A 13,708-nucleotide genomic window follows, 5' to 3' on the forward strand; every position below is an offset into this window, starting at 1 on the left:
GCGTTGGCGGTGGAAGAAGAGAAAAAGAGAGAGAGAGAGAGAGAGACATCCGGTCGCGGAGAAAATAAGAAAGCAAATTACCTAGCAGTCACCTACCCCTTGGGGTGAGGTGTCGATATGACATGTAGGGAGACAAGGGACCTACGGCTGGCAACCCCTGGGGTTTATTACAAGGGTGGAATCAAATACACCGGGTGTCAAAAAATGAAACGCCACCCTACCGCGTTCTTTCTGCACCCTCCCATCGGAGGAGGGTGGCCGAGGGGGATGAGGTAACTTACGGGATGGTGGCAGGGGTTGGGAGTTGTAACGGAGTCGGCCTCGGATGATTCTTCGCGGATCAGGGGTTGCGGATGCCTTCCTCTTTCCCAACCATCGTCGAAGTGGTAAGCTATACGAAGAGAGATTCTTCCTGGAATTAATCGCAGTTCCAGAGATTCTCTTACTTTCTCCTTTCTCCGTTTCTTTCTTTCTCTTTCTTTTTTCTTATTCGTAATTTTGCAAGCTTCCGCTTCGTTTCGTAGCTAACGATGTTATTAAATGTTTAAACCAGCTCGAAATGTTCGGGCTGCGCCGTTTTTTCCCCCGGCTTTTTACAGGCAAGAATTTTATAGAAATAATCAATCGCTTGTCCCCGGCTTATTAGAGAAAATCGTTGTCTCTCGTAGAAGCATCGACAGGGACGATGTCTAAAGGGGATGACGGTATTCTCTCCCTCCGCATCGTCACCCCATTTGCCGGCTTCGCGCTCTTGTTTGTTTCGTAATCTTTAAGATCGGAAGGGTTCGAAGCCTCCCTTGGCTTCGAAGCCGACAATCTATTGTCCAACGCTCGCTACCCCCTTTTCCTCGATTACCGATAAGTCCCTGAAATTCCCGATATCCAAGCGAGTGGCCGCAAGGATCAAAATTCCAGGTAACGCGACGGTAATCACGGGAGATTAGGAAATTTTCCCCCCGGTTTTAAAAAGTTTTCGCGACGAGGATAAGTTTCAACGCGGCGGACGATTCATTTCCAAGGAGGAAACTTCTTGCAGGGAAGGGAGGGGTGGGGAAGAAGCGAACGGTGATTAAATATTATGACCGGCGCGATCTTCGAAAACTGCGAACTTATCCGCGAAAAACGTTACTTAGGATAATTAAAAAGAGTTTTTTCCCGGCGGCACGCGTCGAGTGGAAACACAATTTTCCCATTCGAGTGCGTTGATCGCGTTAATCCCGTCACGGGAAGAGTCTCGTGCTCTCGTTTCGCCGTGTAACCGTTATTACATTTCCTATATATATAAAATTTTCAAATAATCCGGGAAACGGGGAAGAAATTCTTCGTCTTTCTTTCGTTCGCAAAATTTTTTCCAATCGGATCGGATCTCGAAACGCGATTCTTTACGGAGCGATTTTCTTACGATTAAATAAACGGTCAGAGTAAATTCTCTAAATGTCTTCGTACGAGGGTCCGTTACCGTCACCGAGATCATCGTCACGAGGGGTGTACACGTCCACATCCTATCTTCGGGTTACGCGAAAAATCTACATATTTCTTTCATGTTCTTCAATACTCTGAGATGATTAAACTCTTCTCCATTGTCTATCTAATCCTCCTACATTATTAACATTTTTCGCAATACTCGTTCGAACCAGAGAATCACTCTCTATTATCCTATTTCGTTCATAATTGTTACACGCGATTTGGAAAATCGTATGACGCTTGCTCTGCTGGCAATTACAAGAAATCGAGACGCCGCGTGTGGGGAGTTACTGGCCAGGGGTTGGAACGCGACCGCTCCTTAATCAGGGTAGTTCCGTTACCTCCTGTCCCTCGCAATCGTCATCGTCCCTGACCAAGAACGACCCAAGAGAGCGGGAGCCGGAAGCGATCCCAGGGTCATTTCCATTCGCTCCTTGCAAAGTGGTATCATTTCCCAAGGGGGTGGGGTCTCTCCTGCATTGGTCTTCGAGGTCCTGCGGCACAGCTGCCCTTTCGCTCCATCGGGTACGGGTTCCGTGGCTGAGAGATCGATACACGCCGCGGAAGTGAACAATCCGCGGCAAAAGTCATTGTTGATAATGGAATTGCCCCGAACGACATCCACGACAGAGAGTGAGAAAGAGAGGGAACCCCAGATCTCTCTGAAATGCGATCTTCCGCCCGGAACTAACTACGAATGATGTAATTTTTTTCTCTCTCTCTCTCTCTCTCTCCTTTTTCCAGATTCAAAACCTGCTGGAATTATGCCCCGGCTGATTTGCATGGAAATGGGATACGTCCCGTTTCGCGAGTCTTGAATCGAGGGAACGAAGAGGCGGATGAAGAAGAATGGAGGACAGTCGGGCGACGAAACGATAAAAATTAAGGCGGTTAAAAATTGGGCGGAGGTGGAGGAGAAGGGTTCGATAGAAGGGTCAAGGAGGACAGTTTCGAATTGCGAGGCCTTCCGCTAGTGACAGTTTATCAAATTGCCGGGGTTGCCCCTAAAGGGATGTAAGGGTCGTAAGGTGGGACGTGGTTGGGGGGGTAGCTTATTAGAGCCACGACAGCGGCCCCCTCCCTCCCCCGGCTCCACCTTGAAACCTCCAACCAACCGCCATCCCGCCGTGAGTCTTACCACCTTGCTTCCTTCCATCCGCCCTGCCTGTCGCCTTCCTATCTTCCTAACCCGCCGCCGCTCCGTTTCCCCCTCCCCTCCCCACTCCATCTCTCGCTTCTACATAGTTGAAGCAAGCGTGGAGACGTGGCTCGACATAAAGGGTCGCCNGGGACCATCGTACTTGCTCCTCGTCTTTAATCTACGAGGTCACCAAGCAACGACTGCCACCATCCTCCTCCCGAGCAAATGAGCACGGCCTCCGCGAGGCTGCGTTCGAAAGATTTCGAGCGTTGAGCCAGATTTAATATTACGAGTCTCGTTAGGAGGAGAGGAGAGATGGAAATCCGCTTCTTCTTCTTCTTCTTCTTCTTTTTCTTTTAGATAAACGAATAAGACATGAGAGAAAGAGAGAAGAAAAAAATTTCGAACGTTATTCTTTATACGTTTTAAACGTCGTTTTCATACAGTTGACACGTTGAACGTTGTATCTCGTCGATTCTCGCCGGTGAAGAAAGTATCGACGCACGGGTCCCAGGGGATTTGTAGTTCTTCACGCAACAACGGGGCCGGGCTTGTCCTACCAGTCTGATTCAAAAAGACGGGCCGGCGCCAACTCGCCAACTCTCTCTAGGGGGTAGTTTTAAAATTCAACCCCGATACTAGGTCTGAGGGGCCGTATGCTACACGATGCCCATATCAATTCGATGGGATCGATAGGAGAGCATCTCGTTACGACTCTTACCTAGGAGGGATTATCGACGAATTCTCGGCGAATTACGCTCGATATATTCCCCTCGAAACACCTTCAAAAAACAATTATCATAACGCTGTTATAACGGCCTTGATTCGAACGGAGAACGAGTCTCGTTGTTATTAAAACTGGCTCGATGAGGAAACAGAAGAACTCTTTTTGTTTTCGAAGCTTGTACGTATCGTCGGTGTATTCACGGACTCGTATCGCTCTTTGCCCTTTCTCTTTTGTTTTTTTCATTGTCGGGACACGGGGCGGGGGCGCAAAACGCGTTCACCCCACCCTCCTTCCCCTCCCCCCTCCGAAATGTATGTCTTCGCCCGCGAAGGGAATCCTTGATAATCCAGATTTATCTATCTCTGCCGATAATATGAGCTGCCTATGGCGTACAGAGCATCACGACTTTCATCGTGTTTTCCATAAATCAAGGTGGCCCGGGCCGCAGCCACGGGGGCGAAAAATTGATCGGGAGGTGGTGGGCATCGGGGGCAGGTTTTAAGTTTCGATGCGTGTTGCTTCGCTCGCTAGCTAGCTCGCGCGCCGCGCTAATCGTATCGATCCACCACTCTTAATCCATTAATGAACTTCCCGGGCTCGTTTTACGCCGGCTACCTGGGCTTTTCGCGCTCGATCCGTTACATCCGACGTACATGTACCGTAGAACTGTATCCCCCGATCGACAGACGTGAAACTCGCCGACCTGTTTCCCTTTTGCCTCTTTCGCATCGCCAGGTGGCTCTAACGTTTACAATTTTCTGCTCGCTTCGATCAATATATGTGAATTCGTGCGAGAAGAAAAGAGGAAAAATAAAAATCGTGTTAAAATAATGCATCGTTGAGACGTACAATAGAGAGAGAGAGAGAGAGAGAGAGAGAGAGAGAGAGAGAGAGAGAGAGAGAGAGAGAGAGGGAGAGGGAGGGAGAAGGAAAAATCGCGTTTTCTCACGATAATTACGAGGACATCCCCTATCGTCTTCGCCCTCGTCCTCACCCTCGTGCGTTCTGCATACGGGGATTGACTGAAATCCTTTTTTTACAGAGCTGGTAAACAAGCGATAGGTCTCTCGGCCTCTTTCACGACGACAAATTCCTCAAATATTTATCTGTCTTTCCCTCGGAACCCTTCAATCGTCGCCGCCCCAAACGCCGCTTCCGTTTCACGCTCGCGGAGTATGTCAATCCTGACGCCTATCGACGTATGACAAATACCTCGTCCCCGATGCTTGCACTCCTTGTCAGCCTTGACAACCGGGACAAAAGGACGAGTCGAAGGGAGGAAAAAAATTCGTAAGGGTGTCTGACGTCTAGTCACCGTCGCCTCGCCTTCCTTTTGCCCCGTGACGATCGTTTTTTCTTTATCCATAAAAATATTTCTTTCTCATGGGTAATAATTTTCTTCCACGATCTTCCATATATTCAACATTTTCTCCCCTGATCAAAAGTTTCCTTTCCGCAGCTGTAAAGGATGTAGATGCAAATATGTTTCGACTCGTCCGATAGGTTAGATCGCCTGTTTCTGACACGCGCCACTAGTTTGCGATCAATTTATTTTTCCCTAATCGGTCGTTAATTGTTAAACTTAGATGGGCGGTCGTCGGCAATCCCGCAGTTAGACTTCAACTTGGAAGAAAAGAGAGGAGACGCGTCGCGGGACCAAGGAGGAAAAGGAAGCGAGAATCAGGGGGAAAAGAGGAGGGAAAGAGGGGGGGACGATCGGCGAAGGAGACGAACGACACCAGTTTGGGAGGAGGGTTGAGAAAATTTGTTAGGCAGGGTGAGGATCGAGACGAGAGAATCGAGAAGTTTGAGGAGGGAATCGAGGCGGGAAGCCAAGGCGCGACACGAACAGTGGATTGGGTTACCGAGATAATTAGAATGATGATTAGGAGCGGAACACGCCTCGTTGACCAATTCTTTCTCGGACCCTTTCTTCGGCCGATGTCGCTCCAATTGTCGTTCGAGAGATCAATTTTCTTTCGAGGGGTAGATAGAAAATTGAATGAAGTGGAAGTGTAAATGACATAACAATTATCGAACCGACGATCGAATTACTACTCCGTAGTGTAAATCTCTCTTATGATGGAAGATGCGTTTGGATGATTTCTAGCGTTCTTCTCACTACTTAGAGAGGAAAAAAAAAAAAAAAAAAAAAAAGAAAAAAAATGCTGAAGTTGACCGAATTCGTAGCACATCGTAGCTCTATGAAGACGATTGGTGAAATCGCTATTGACAAGCTTCGATGGCCGACATTACAACACCCTAGTGACACATTTTTATGCGTCTCAGCGTGATTGGTCGTTCGAATCCTCGCGAGATCACTTGGTTAGATATGGATAACCATCGTAAAAAAAAGGGCTGAGACAAATAGAATACTCCTGAATATTTGGAACGTCAATTCGGTAATTCGTAAGCAGGGCGAATATTTTCGAAGCGAAAATGGTATCGGATACAGTTAGATTTGACTTGGTAGATTTTTCTTTCTCGGTTATGCTTTCATACTCGACGTTGCTTAGCTCCATCCGCGTTGAAGTAGACCTGAATATTTGATCGGTCCTTCAACCTTTGCCTCCTTCGCCCTCCCACAAGCTTCGCCTCTTATCTAACCCTCAGTCCCAGCTGCGGTGAATTATTTAACGCCCCCAGGGACACCAGTTACCAACATACATCCAGTCATACGTCTAGTGTCAGCCAGATTCTCAAACTCTTTTGTTCGTATCATTGTTCTACGTGTTACCGATAAAGGTAATTGTCGATTTGTATTAATGTACGTTTTGAAGTTTATGATTGAACAATTTTCGATTACAATTAATAGTGCACTGAAATGACAAGATTAAAAAATATTTTATTCTTGAAATTATAAAATTGTAAAAAAAAAAAAAAAAAAAAAAAGTTGTAAAAAGAGTATCTTTCTCTACAAAATATCCTTACGTTATTTCGCATTTATTTCCTTTCACATGAATGAACTCAGGCAGATGAATATGCAGTAATACAAGCGATGAAACCTAAATTGCCGTAATTAATTAGCGAACCTAAGCTGGAAGACAAGTTTGGAATGTTTAAAGGTCATTCATTTGCAATTAAATTGAGTTGGAAAGGAGAGAACAAAGAAACTATGTATAGCAGTCCTTGTGGAAATATTTGGAACCTTCTTTGAAACCTTCTTTGGAACAAAGAGACTAAAAATCGATAGATCATATTTCAAGTTTGAAAAATAAGTTTCTAATTAAGAATAAAAATAAAATAAAATATAATAATTAAGATAAAATATAAATCTATTGTAATATATGCATATTTTTTATCTTATTATATTCTAAAATCATTTTATCATTTTAATGTCACTTTCAATGTTATTGATTCATTAGAATAAACTTATAATTAATAAATTGAAATAAAACTAAATATAACTATAGAAGAATAAATAAAATAGGAAAGAATACCTTATATAAAATTTGCAGAAAATAGAATTCTTCTTATTATTAATAAAATTCATTATATATAAAACATATGAATATAGTTGAAACTTTGCAGAAATTATATTGTTGATTTTTTCTAATTTTGATTATATCTTGACCATATAAATAAAATCTTATATTATAAAATTATTAATTAATAATATATTATCAATAATATGTCATATTTTTCATTTTTGCTAAAATTGAATATAATATTGTTAATAAAAAAAATTTTATTTGTTGTTTTGAGAACTTGTTGAATATGATTCATATATTGCATTAAAACGCATATGTTGAAGCTAGTTTAGTTAGTTGAAGCTAATTAGAATTTATATTCTTGTCGCAATAATTTAAAGATTATACATAGTAACGAAGGTTATTACGTATAATTATGAGGTTCTGTCAAGTTTGTGCAATCACTTCCAAATGATAAAACTGATACTATTTTTCACCTATCATTCTTTTGAAAATGAATCAAAACATAACACAATAAATGAATCGTGTCTAGCTCAACAAAATTCACCAAAATTTTCTCTGAACTTATTGATCACAAAAATTGAAATAAAAACATGAAATATTATAAGTAGATATTACATTACATTAAAACATATTTAAATTTGATTTTAAATGTGAAAAAATTTCAATATCTATATTAATAATTAATTTAATATATAATAATAAAATATATATAACCTTATTCTTTATTCATAATAATAAAAATAGAATCATACAATATCTCAATATGATAATTCTGCGTACAATATCTCAATATAATAATATAATTGCAATATTATATATGTAAATAATAAATTTTATAATTACGTGTAGTTCAAATAATAAAATAAAATAAATTTTAAGAAAAGTTAACCTATCATTCTACGTCGCCATCTTCGATAAACTGAAGTATCGATTATTATGATTTTAAAGCGACAAATTCAAGAATGTCGAATTGAAAGCACAACATGTGAAACCAAATGGATCAAAAAATAAAATTTATTACAATCACATTAATATTAAAAAATGCTTCTTATATGTATCTAAATTTTTTTAATATAATTTTTATAAATAATTTTATAAAAATGTCCTTTAATAATATTAAAATTTATCAGCATTGATAATCAAATTCCATTTAGCCTAAAAACAGAACGTGATTGATTTTTAAATATGCAGCTTATCAATTTGACTTTGTTAACATCTTATCTCACTTTCAATTAATACAACACATTTTATCACCAACTGTGTTTAATTAATATGTCATCTTTGATAACACAGTTTAAGATTTAAATACGTAGCAAGCAAGTCAGTAGTCGATTAAATATAGTGACACGAAAATGGCGGAAGGCATGGATTTAATGTATTTTGATCTCAGACTTGTTCACGATCATTTTGATCGAGCTCTCGTTCAAGATGATGATATTGATCTCAAAGCCTATTTGGATGCCTATAATGAACTTTACAAGTAAGACGATAACAGATTATATTTTTTATTACATATAACCTTTTCGCTAATAGTTAAATATTTTATCTAGTTAGTGTTCATTTTGATTTCTTCGTGAAATTCACATAAAAATCTTGTGAAAAACAACTGGTAATGATAATATCAATGCCATATGCATATAACATCTTTTATTGACCCAATTTTATAAATGAATATAAATGAGCACTTTCTATCTTTATTTTTCTCTCTGACATATGTATAATATAATTATTTATGACACAGATTTTTTCAACTGATGGGTAGTGTTTTTGGCTTTGTATCCTCGGATTTAAAGCAAAAGATTGAGATATTGATTGATTTGATCAATAAAAATGATCAGAACTATGGTACAATAAAGACTATGATAGAATATGAGAAAGAAAACAAAATTTTAGATAAAGGAGACTATTCGAATGGAGCTCGTACATTATTGAGGCTTCATAGAGGCTTAGGTACTACAATGTATGAAAATTTATTTATGAGTATTTATTTTTAATTCATTTAATAATATGTAGTTTTAAATTTTCAGATTTTATTAGAGAATTTTTAAGGCAATTGGGCGATCTTTCAGATAGTGATAAAACATCCAGTTGTTGCCAAGATGCTTATAATAAAACATTAGCTAAGCATCATCCATGGGTGATTAGAAAGGCTGCAGTGGTTGCCATGTATACAATGCCTACCAGAGAACTTTTATTTAAGAAGGTTAATATTTATATTTTGTTATATAAAATTAATAAATTATTCTGAAATTTAATTTTTTTAGGTTTGTGGTTCAGACGTTCAAAGGAATGTCGATGTCCTGCCAAAAATGTTAGAAGTAACTGCGGATGTGTTCAATCGTACACACAATCTCTATGAAATTCATCAACTTCATAGTCTACCATAAAAATATCTTTAGAAAAATAATGCACTTACTTTTTGGTGCTTGAGAAAGCAAACATTCCATATATGTGATGCATATATCAATTCCATACATACATTGAATATCGATCTCATTAATGTTTTTTGTGATACTTTACTTATTACTATACACTATCGTATTTATAATTATCGAAAACGTGCAAAATGTACTAGCTTAAGTTTTCATATTCATACTATGTATGTTGTAATCATTTTATTATGTATTTATTAGTATTTATTAATACGGGAATTGTATAATTTATAAAGAATCGGTATGGCTATGGGATATTAGCTATGAAATTTTAATATTATAACACATAGGATATCATAATATCAATTAAGTTGAAACAATGTAGATTTATTTATCCTACCTATTTACATATATTTTACAAATATTTTATATAGAAGTGGCAAACATAATAACCTAAAATATTAACTATTATATTAACTAAGAGTCCTATTTGATACAAACGCATTTATATGTTCGTAATCATCAGGTACCAGCATTCCTAAAAAACATTATTCTATTAGTAAAGAGATTCTTAATGCGAGAATGATCTTTCAAATCTTACCAGCGACACTGGCTGTAAGAAAAGTGATAACACATCCAGAAATGAAGGCTCTCATGACAATATTGCTTATAATTTCTTTTTTATCAGGAGCCAAAGAAGTCAATATGCTTATAGTGATTCCAACGGAACCAGGATTCGCGAAACCACAAATCGCAAAAGTAGCTATAGCTTCGATTCTACCAAAAATTCGACCTTCTTTCTTATATTTTCCCAATTCTTTGTAAGCGACAAACTCATTTACTGTAGTTTTCAAACCTATTAAAGTTGCTACATCCTCACAATGATCCCAAGGTACTCCCATGACCCAACTTATAGGTATAAATACTTTCGATAATATAAGCTAAAAAAAATATGTTTTAGAAAAATAATATCAAACGATTATTTCTTAATATTAATATTTTTCTTTTCTACTTACTTCGAAACTTAACTTTTCATAACCAACTAGTGATCCTACCCAAGATAATAGAGAATTTACTAATGCGATAAAGGACACAAACGCAACAATATTAGCAATTATATTCAATACCAAAGGAATTGCTGCCGTAGCACCTTTACTCGCTGCGTCTATTAAACCAGTGTCTTTTCTAAAACAATTTTTTTTTTATGATAATTAATACATTCGATAAAAATACAGTCATGCATTACATTACATTATTCACAAATTTATTACAAACTTACGATTTTTCTAATTTTACATTATCGGAAGTAATTATAATCTTTTCAGTTTCCGGATAAAATAATTTAGCGTAACAGAGAGTTGCTGGTGCTGCCATCAAAGTAGCGGTTATCAGATGAGCAGGATTTGCACCAAAATTAATATATGCGGCAAGAACAGTTCCTAAGTTTAAAATGAAATTAATGTTTCTTTGGGAATCAATTAAATATCGCTTGCTGTTTATTCACCTGAAACGGTACCAAAACCCGAACTCATGAGAGTGTGCAATTCCGAAGTAGTTAATTTGTTCAAATAAGGTTTGATCATTAACGGTGTTTCTGTCTGTAAATGAATGGACAGTCACAATATCTTAAGGAAAATCTTAATCCAATACATAATACCAATTACCATTCCAATAAAAATATTTCCAGCACAAACTACTGATTCACAAATCGAAGTTCCCATGAGTTTTTGCAGAAATTTACCCAGATTGAAGATAATCCATTGCATAGTACCTAAATAGTACAACATTTGAATGATAAAATTAAAATAAAAGAGCACAGGCAGGACCTAAAAGAAAAAATACTTGATTAATGTAATAATGATTCATTCAATGGTTTCAAAAAGGAAAGAATTCATCACTAACGGTGAAAGCAAAAATGCCATCTGCGATCAATTTATCGGAGAATACGAAGCTTGCACCAATCTTTGCAAAGTTGAGAAATGATTCTACTTTGTCGGCAATACATTGGAAAATAGATCGACCAACAGACCATCGTATCGTAAAAAGACCAAAGATAATTTGCACGATCAATGCGTTCAAGACGAGTTTCCATTTTATCTGAATTTATAAAAATTACAGCTGTTATTTTCTTATCCTTTATTTTTCCATTTGTTCCGATAGATACGTTAATATATTAAATGATAAACAAAGAGAATCTGAGATTGTAAACATTTATATTATTATATCGATAAAAGAATTAAAAATAATTAATTAATATAGTTCTTAATATCAATCTTATATAAATAAGATTTACTCACGTGACTAGGATGCTTTGAGAATATCCATCCTAAACTTATCAATACGATGATTCCGATTCCACTCATTAATCTTTCTCTCGAGTTTACAGTGTCGATAATAAGGAATACAATGATAGCAGTAAAGATACATGTATAAATTATTGTTTGACCGATAATGTTGCCATATCTGCAAAAAAATAATATAAAATAGTTAGTAAAAACTTTTAAAACAATGAATATTTTATTTCGTCCATCGAATAAATATTTTACTTTATCTTTTGGAAATTGTTGATGATATTGTTGATGTATGGCCAATGACAATAAACGAATATTTTTCCAAACAAAGGTTTCAGGGCATAATGATAAAAAATTAAGCCATAAACGATCACTAATATAAGGAGTAACAAACCATAACCATGGCACCAATCGAAATAATTGTAATCTAAGAAAGACTGGATTATAATAATATAATAAAATAATATAGAAATGAAACAATCAAATTTTTATGACTGTAACAACTTACTATTTTTCCAATATATTGTGGCAAAAATAAAATAAATTAATACAATTAAATTCCCTAGAGTCATCAAGAAAAAATGAATTACTCGATGATGCTTCGAAAGGAAATGGTCCAATGCATCGTATACCGATTGTATATAATCACTTGATTTTTCTCTTGTCCCCTGGAAGAGGTATAGTTCTTAAAAAAATTAAATATAATAATTAAATATAATGAAATGATAACAAAGATAATATTTCGCAACAAATTTAATTCTACACAATTTTATCTATTTTTATCGATATTTTAAATGAAGAACCTTATTGAATCTACTAATCATCGATTAATTGCAATGAACAATGGCATTCTTTAACAAGAATTACAAATATGTTACATACCTTGTTTTCCGTTATCGATTCGTCTGTCAGATGACCAGTCTCTAACACGTTTAACTCGGTATTCTAAAAAAAAAAAAAAAAAAAAGAAAAAAGAAAAATAGAAAAACTTTGTTAGAAATAGTTAATCGTGGAAATGCCAACGACTTTCTTTTTTAACCTCAATCGAACAAATGGATTCTTGGAAATTATATTTGAATTAACGTAAAATGTAACTAATAAGTTAAATGAAGTTATAAAGGATTTACTCTTATCGAAAAATTTATATATAATTATTGCATAATTGAATAAGGATATCGCGTAGGAAAAATATGAAATATAAAAATACCTCAAATCCTGGATTTGCAGACATGTCTCGTTATGTCACCAACGTATACTAAACGAGAAAAAGAAAAAAAAAACAAGTTAAAAATTTAATTATTCGTACAAAACCGAACAATTATACAATTTATAAACATAAGTAATTTATAAATGGAATGATAACTGATTAAATATACGATAATACCGATAAAAGTAATTCGGTTGTTTAATATATTAAACCGATTGTAAAACAATCATTTTCTTCTAAACACAATAAAAAAAAAAAACTATCAACTATTTTTTCAACATTGATTATACCGATCGTTTTAAATTATATAGTTTTTATCACATACTGCAGAAAAATCTTACAACTTGGATTGGAATCGAAACTATAAACGTTAAGTTACAAATTTTTAATCACGATTCGTCACTGGATAAGAGAAAAATGTTACTGACACCGAATATCTCTTATTAACATCATATATACTATCATGCCATTGATATCACGGTTCACGTGCACCGAGATAAGTCTCTTGGATCACTAAAGATCGGATCATTACCGTTTGACGGTGCTTCGATGATTAGATAGTAGGGGGAGGCTAATAATGGATTTCGAGTACAAGATTTTACAATTGACCTCGTTTTACGCGATCGACCTCGAGTCCCGAGCAGGGGACAGGGGTTAAGCGCCGTTATCGCGAAATTCTAACTACCGTGCGATAAAATAATCAAGTACATTTGTTTATCGTTCTCTGTGCATGTATATATATATATATATATATATATAATAAATTTTTACAATTAATTTACAAATCGTAAAACGAAAAAGAAGATCGGAGGGGAAGGAGAACGAAAATATCTCGAAACAAATATATAAATATTTTTACATAAATAAAATCGGGAAGCAAAATGGGGAATTAATGGGATACGATACGAAAGTAATTTTCGCTTTCGAAATGCGAAAATAATTGATGAGCGAGACGAGAAGGGGACATCGATTCCTTCGATTCGAATGCCTCGTCCATCGATCGAGCCCTACGAGCCCCGAATCCGAAAGGAACCATGAATTTCGAGGAGGCAGGGCAATTGTATCGGCGGTT

At 36.4% G+C, this 13,708-nt stretch overlaps 2 protein-coding genes and 1 long non-coding RNA gene across 5 annotated transcripts in view; 1 reads left to right on the top strand and 2 right to left on the bottom strand.

The window, feature by feature from the left end:
- LOC116185545 overlaps positions 1-13,708 on the bottom strand; it is a 20,677-nt gene that overhangs the window by 5,229 nt on the left and 1,740 nt on the right. The window contains exon 2 of the long non-coding RNA XR_004150389.1: positions 1,703-1,709. This is a non-coding gene — a long non-coding RNA (uncharacterized LOC116185545). The remainder of the gene's footprint in view (positions 1-1,702; positions 1,710-13,708) is intronic.
- Positions 7,904-9,518, top strand: LOC102680705 (ceramide-1-phosphate transfer protein). Of its 2 annotated transcripts, none has more exons than XM_006615040.1 (4): positions 7,904-8,246; positions 8,508-8,716; positions 8,794-8,969; positions 9,031-9,518. In XM_006615040.1, the coding sequence occupies exons 1-4, from the start codon at positions 8,119-8,121 to the stop codon at positions 9,151-9,153; spliced, it is 636 nt and encodes a 211-aa protein (XP_006615103.1). In that variant the 5' UTR covers positions 7,904-8,118; the 3' UTR covers positions 9,154-9,518. The 2 variants fall into 2 exon arrangements, with proteins under 2 accessions (XP_006615103.1, XP_006615104.1); XM_006615041.2 differs by having other exon boundaries at positions 8,836-8,969.
- On the bottom strand, positions 9,380-13,151 carry LOC102680571 (solute carrier family 28 member 3). 2 transcript variants are annotated; one of them, XM_006615039.2, is made up of 13 exons: positions 12,962-13,151; positions 12,637-12,684; positions 12,312-12,374; positions 11,938-12,097; positions 11,685-11,856; positions 11,436-11,601; positions 11,041-11,235; positions 10,803-10,964; positions 10,643-10,736; positions 10,418-10,577; positions 10,155-10,323; positions 9,740-10,079; positions 9,380-9,676 (listed from the first exon to the last, which is right to left on the bottom strand). In XM_006615039.2, the coding sequence occupies exons 2-13, from the start codon at positions 12,658-12,660 to the stop codon at positions 9,612-9,614; spliced, it is 1,770 nt and encodes a 589-aa protein (XP_006615102.1). In that variant the 5' UTR covers positions 12,661-12,684; positions 12,962-13,151; the 3' UTR covers positions 9,380-9,611. The 2 variants fall into 2 exon arrangements, with proteins under 2 accessions (XP_006615102.1, XP_031366013.1); XM_031510153.1 differs by having other exon boundaries at positions 12,965-12,982.

This window comes from Apis dorsata, unplaced genomic scaffold, assembly GCF_000469605.1.
Source record: "Apis dorsata unplaced genomic scaffold, Apis dorsata 1.3 scaffold_209, whole genome shotgun sequence".
Classification (NCBI taxonomy): Eukaryota; Metazoa; Arthropoda; class Insecta; order Hymenoptera; family Apidae; genus Apis; species Apis dorsata.

Coding starts and splice junctions, on each gene's coding strand:
- LOC102680571 (XM_006615039.2), bottom strand. CDS start 12,660: ATGTCTGCAAATCCAGGATTTGAG. Junction 11,602..11,684: donor AACAATTTCCAAAAGATAAA/GTAAAATATTTA, acceptor ATTTTTTTGCAG/ATATGGCAACATTATCGGTC. Junction 10,965..11,040: donor ATGGCATTTTTGCTTTCACC/GTTAGTGATGAA, acceptor TTTTTCTTTTAG/GTCCTGCCTGTGCTCTTTTA.
- LOC102680705 (XM_006615040.1), top strand. CDS start 8,119: ATGGCGGAAGGCATGGATTTAATGTATTTTGATCTCAGACTTGTTCAC. Junction 8,247..8,507: donor GCCTATAATGAACTTTACAA/GTAAGACGATAA, acceptor TTTATGACACAG/ATTTTTTCAACTGATGGGTA. Junction 8,717..8,793: donor GAGGCTTCATAGAGGCTTAG/GTACTACAATGT, acceptor TTAAATTTTCAG/ATTTTATTAGAGAATTTTTA.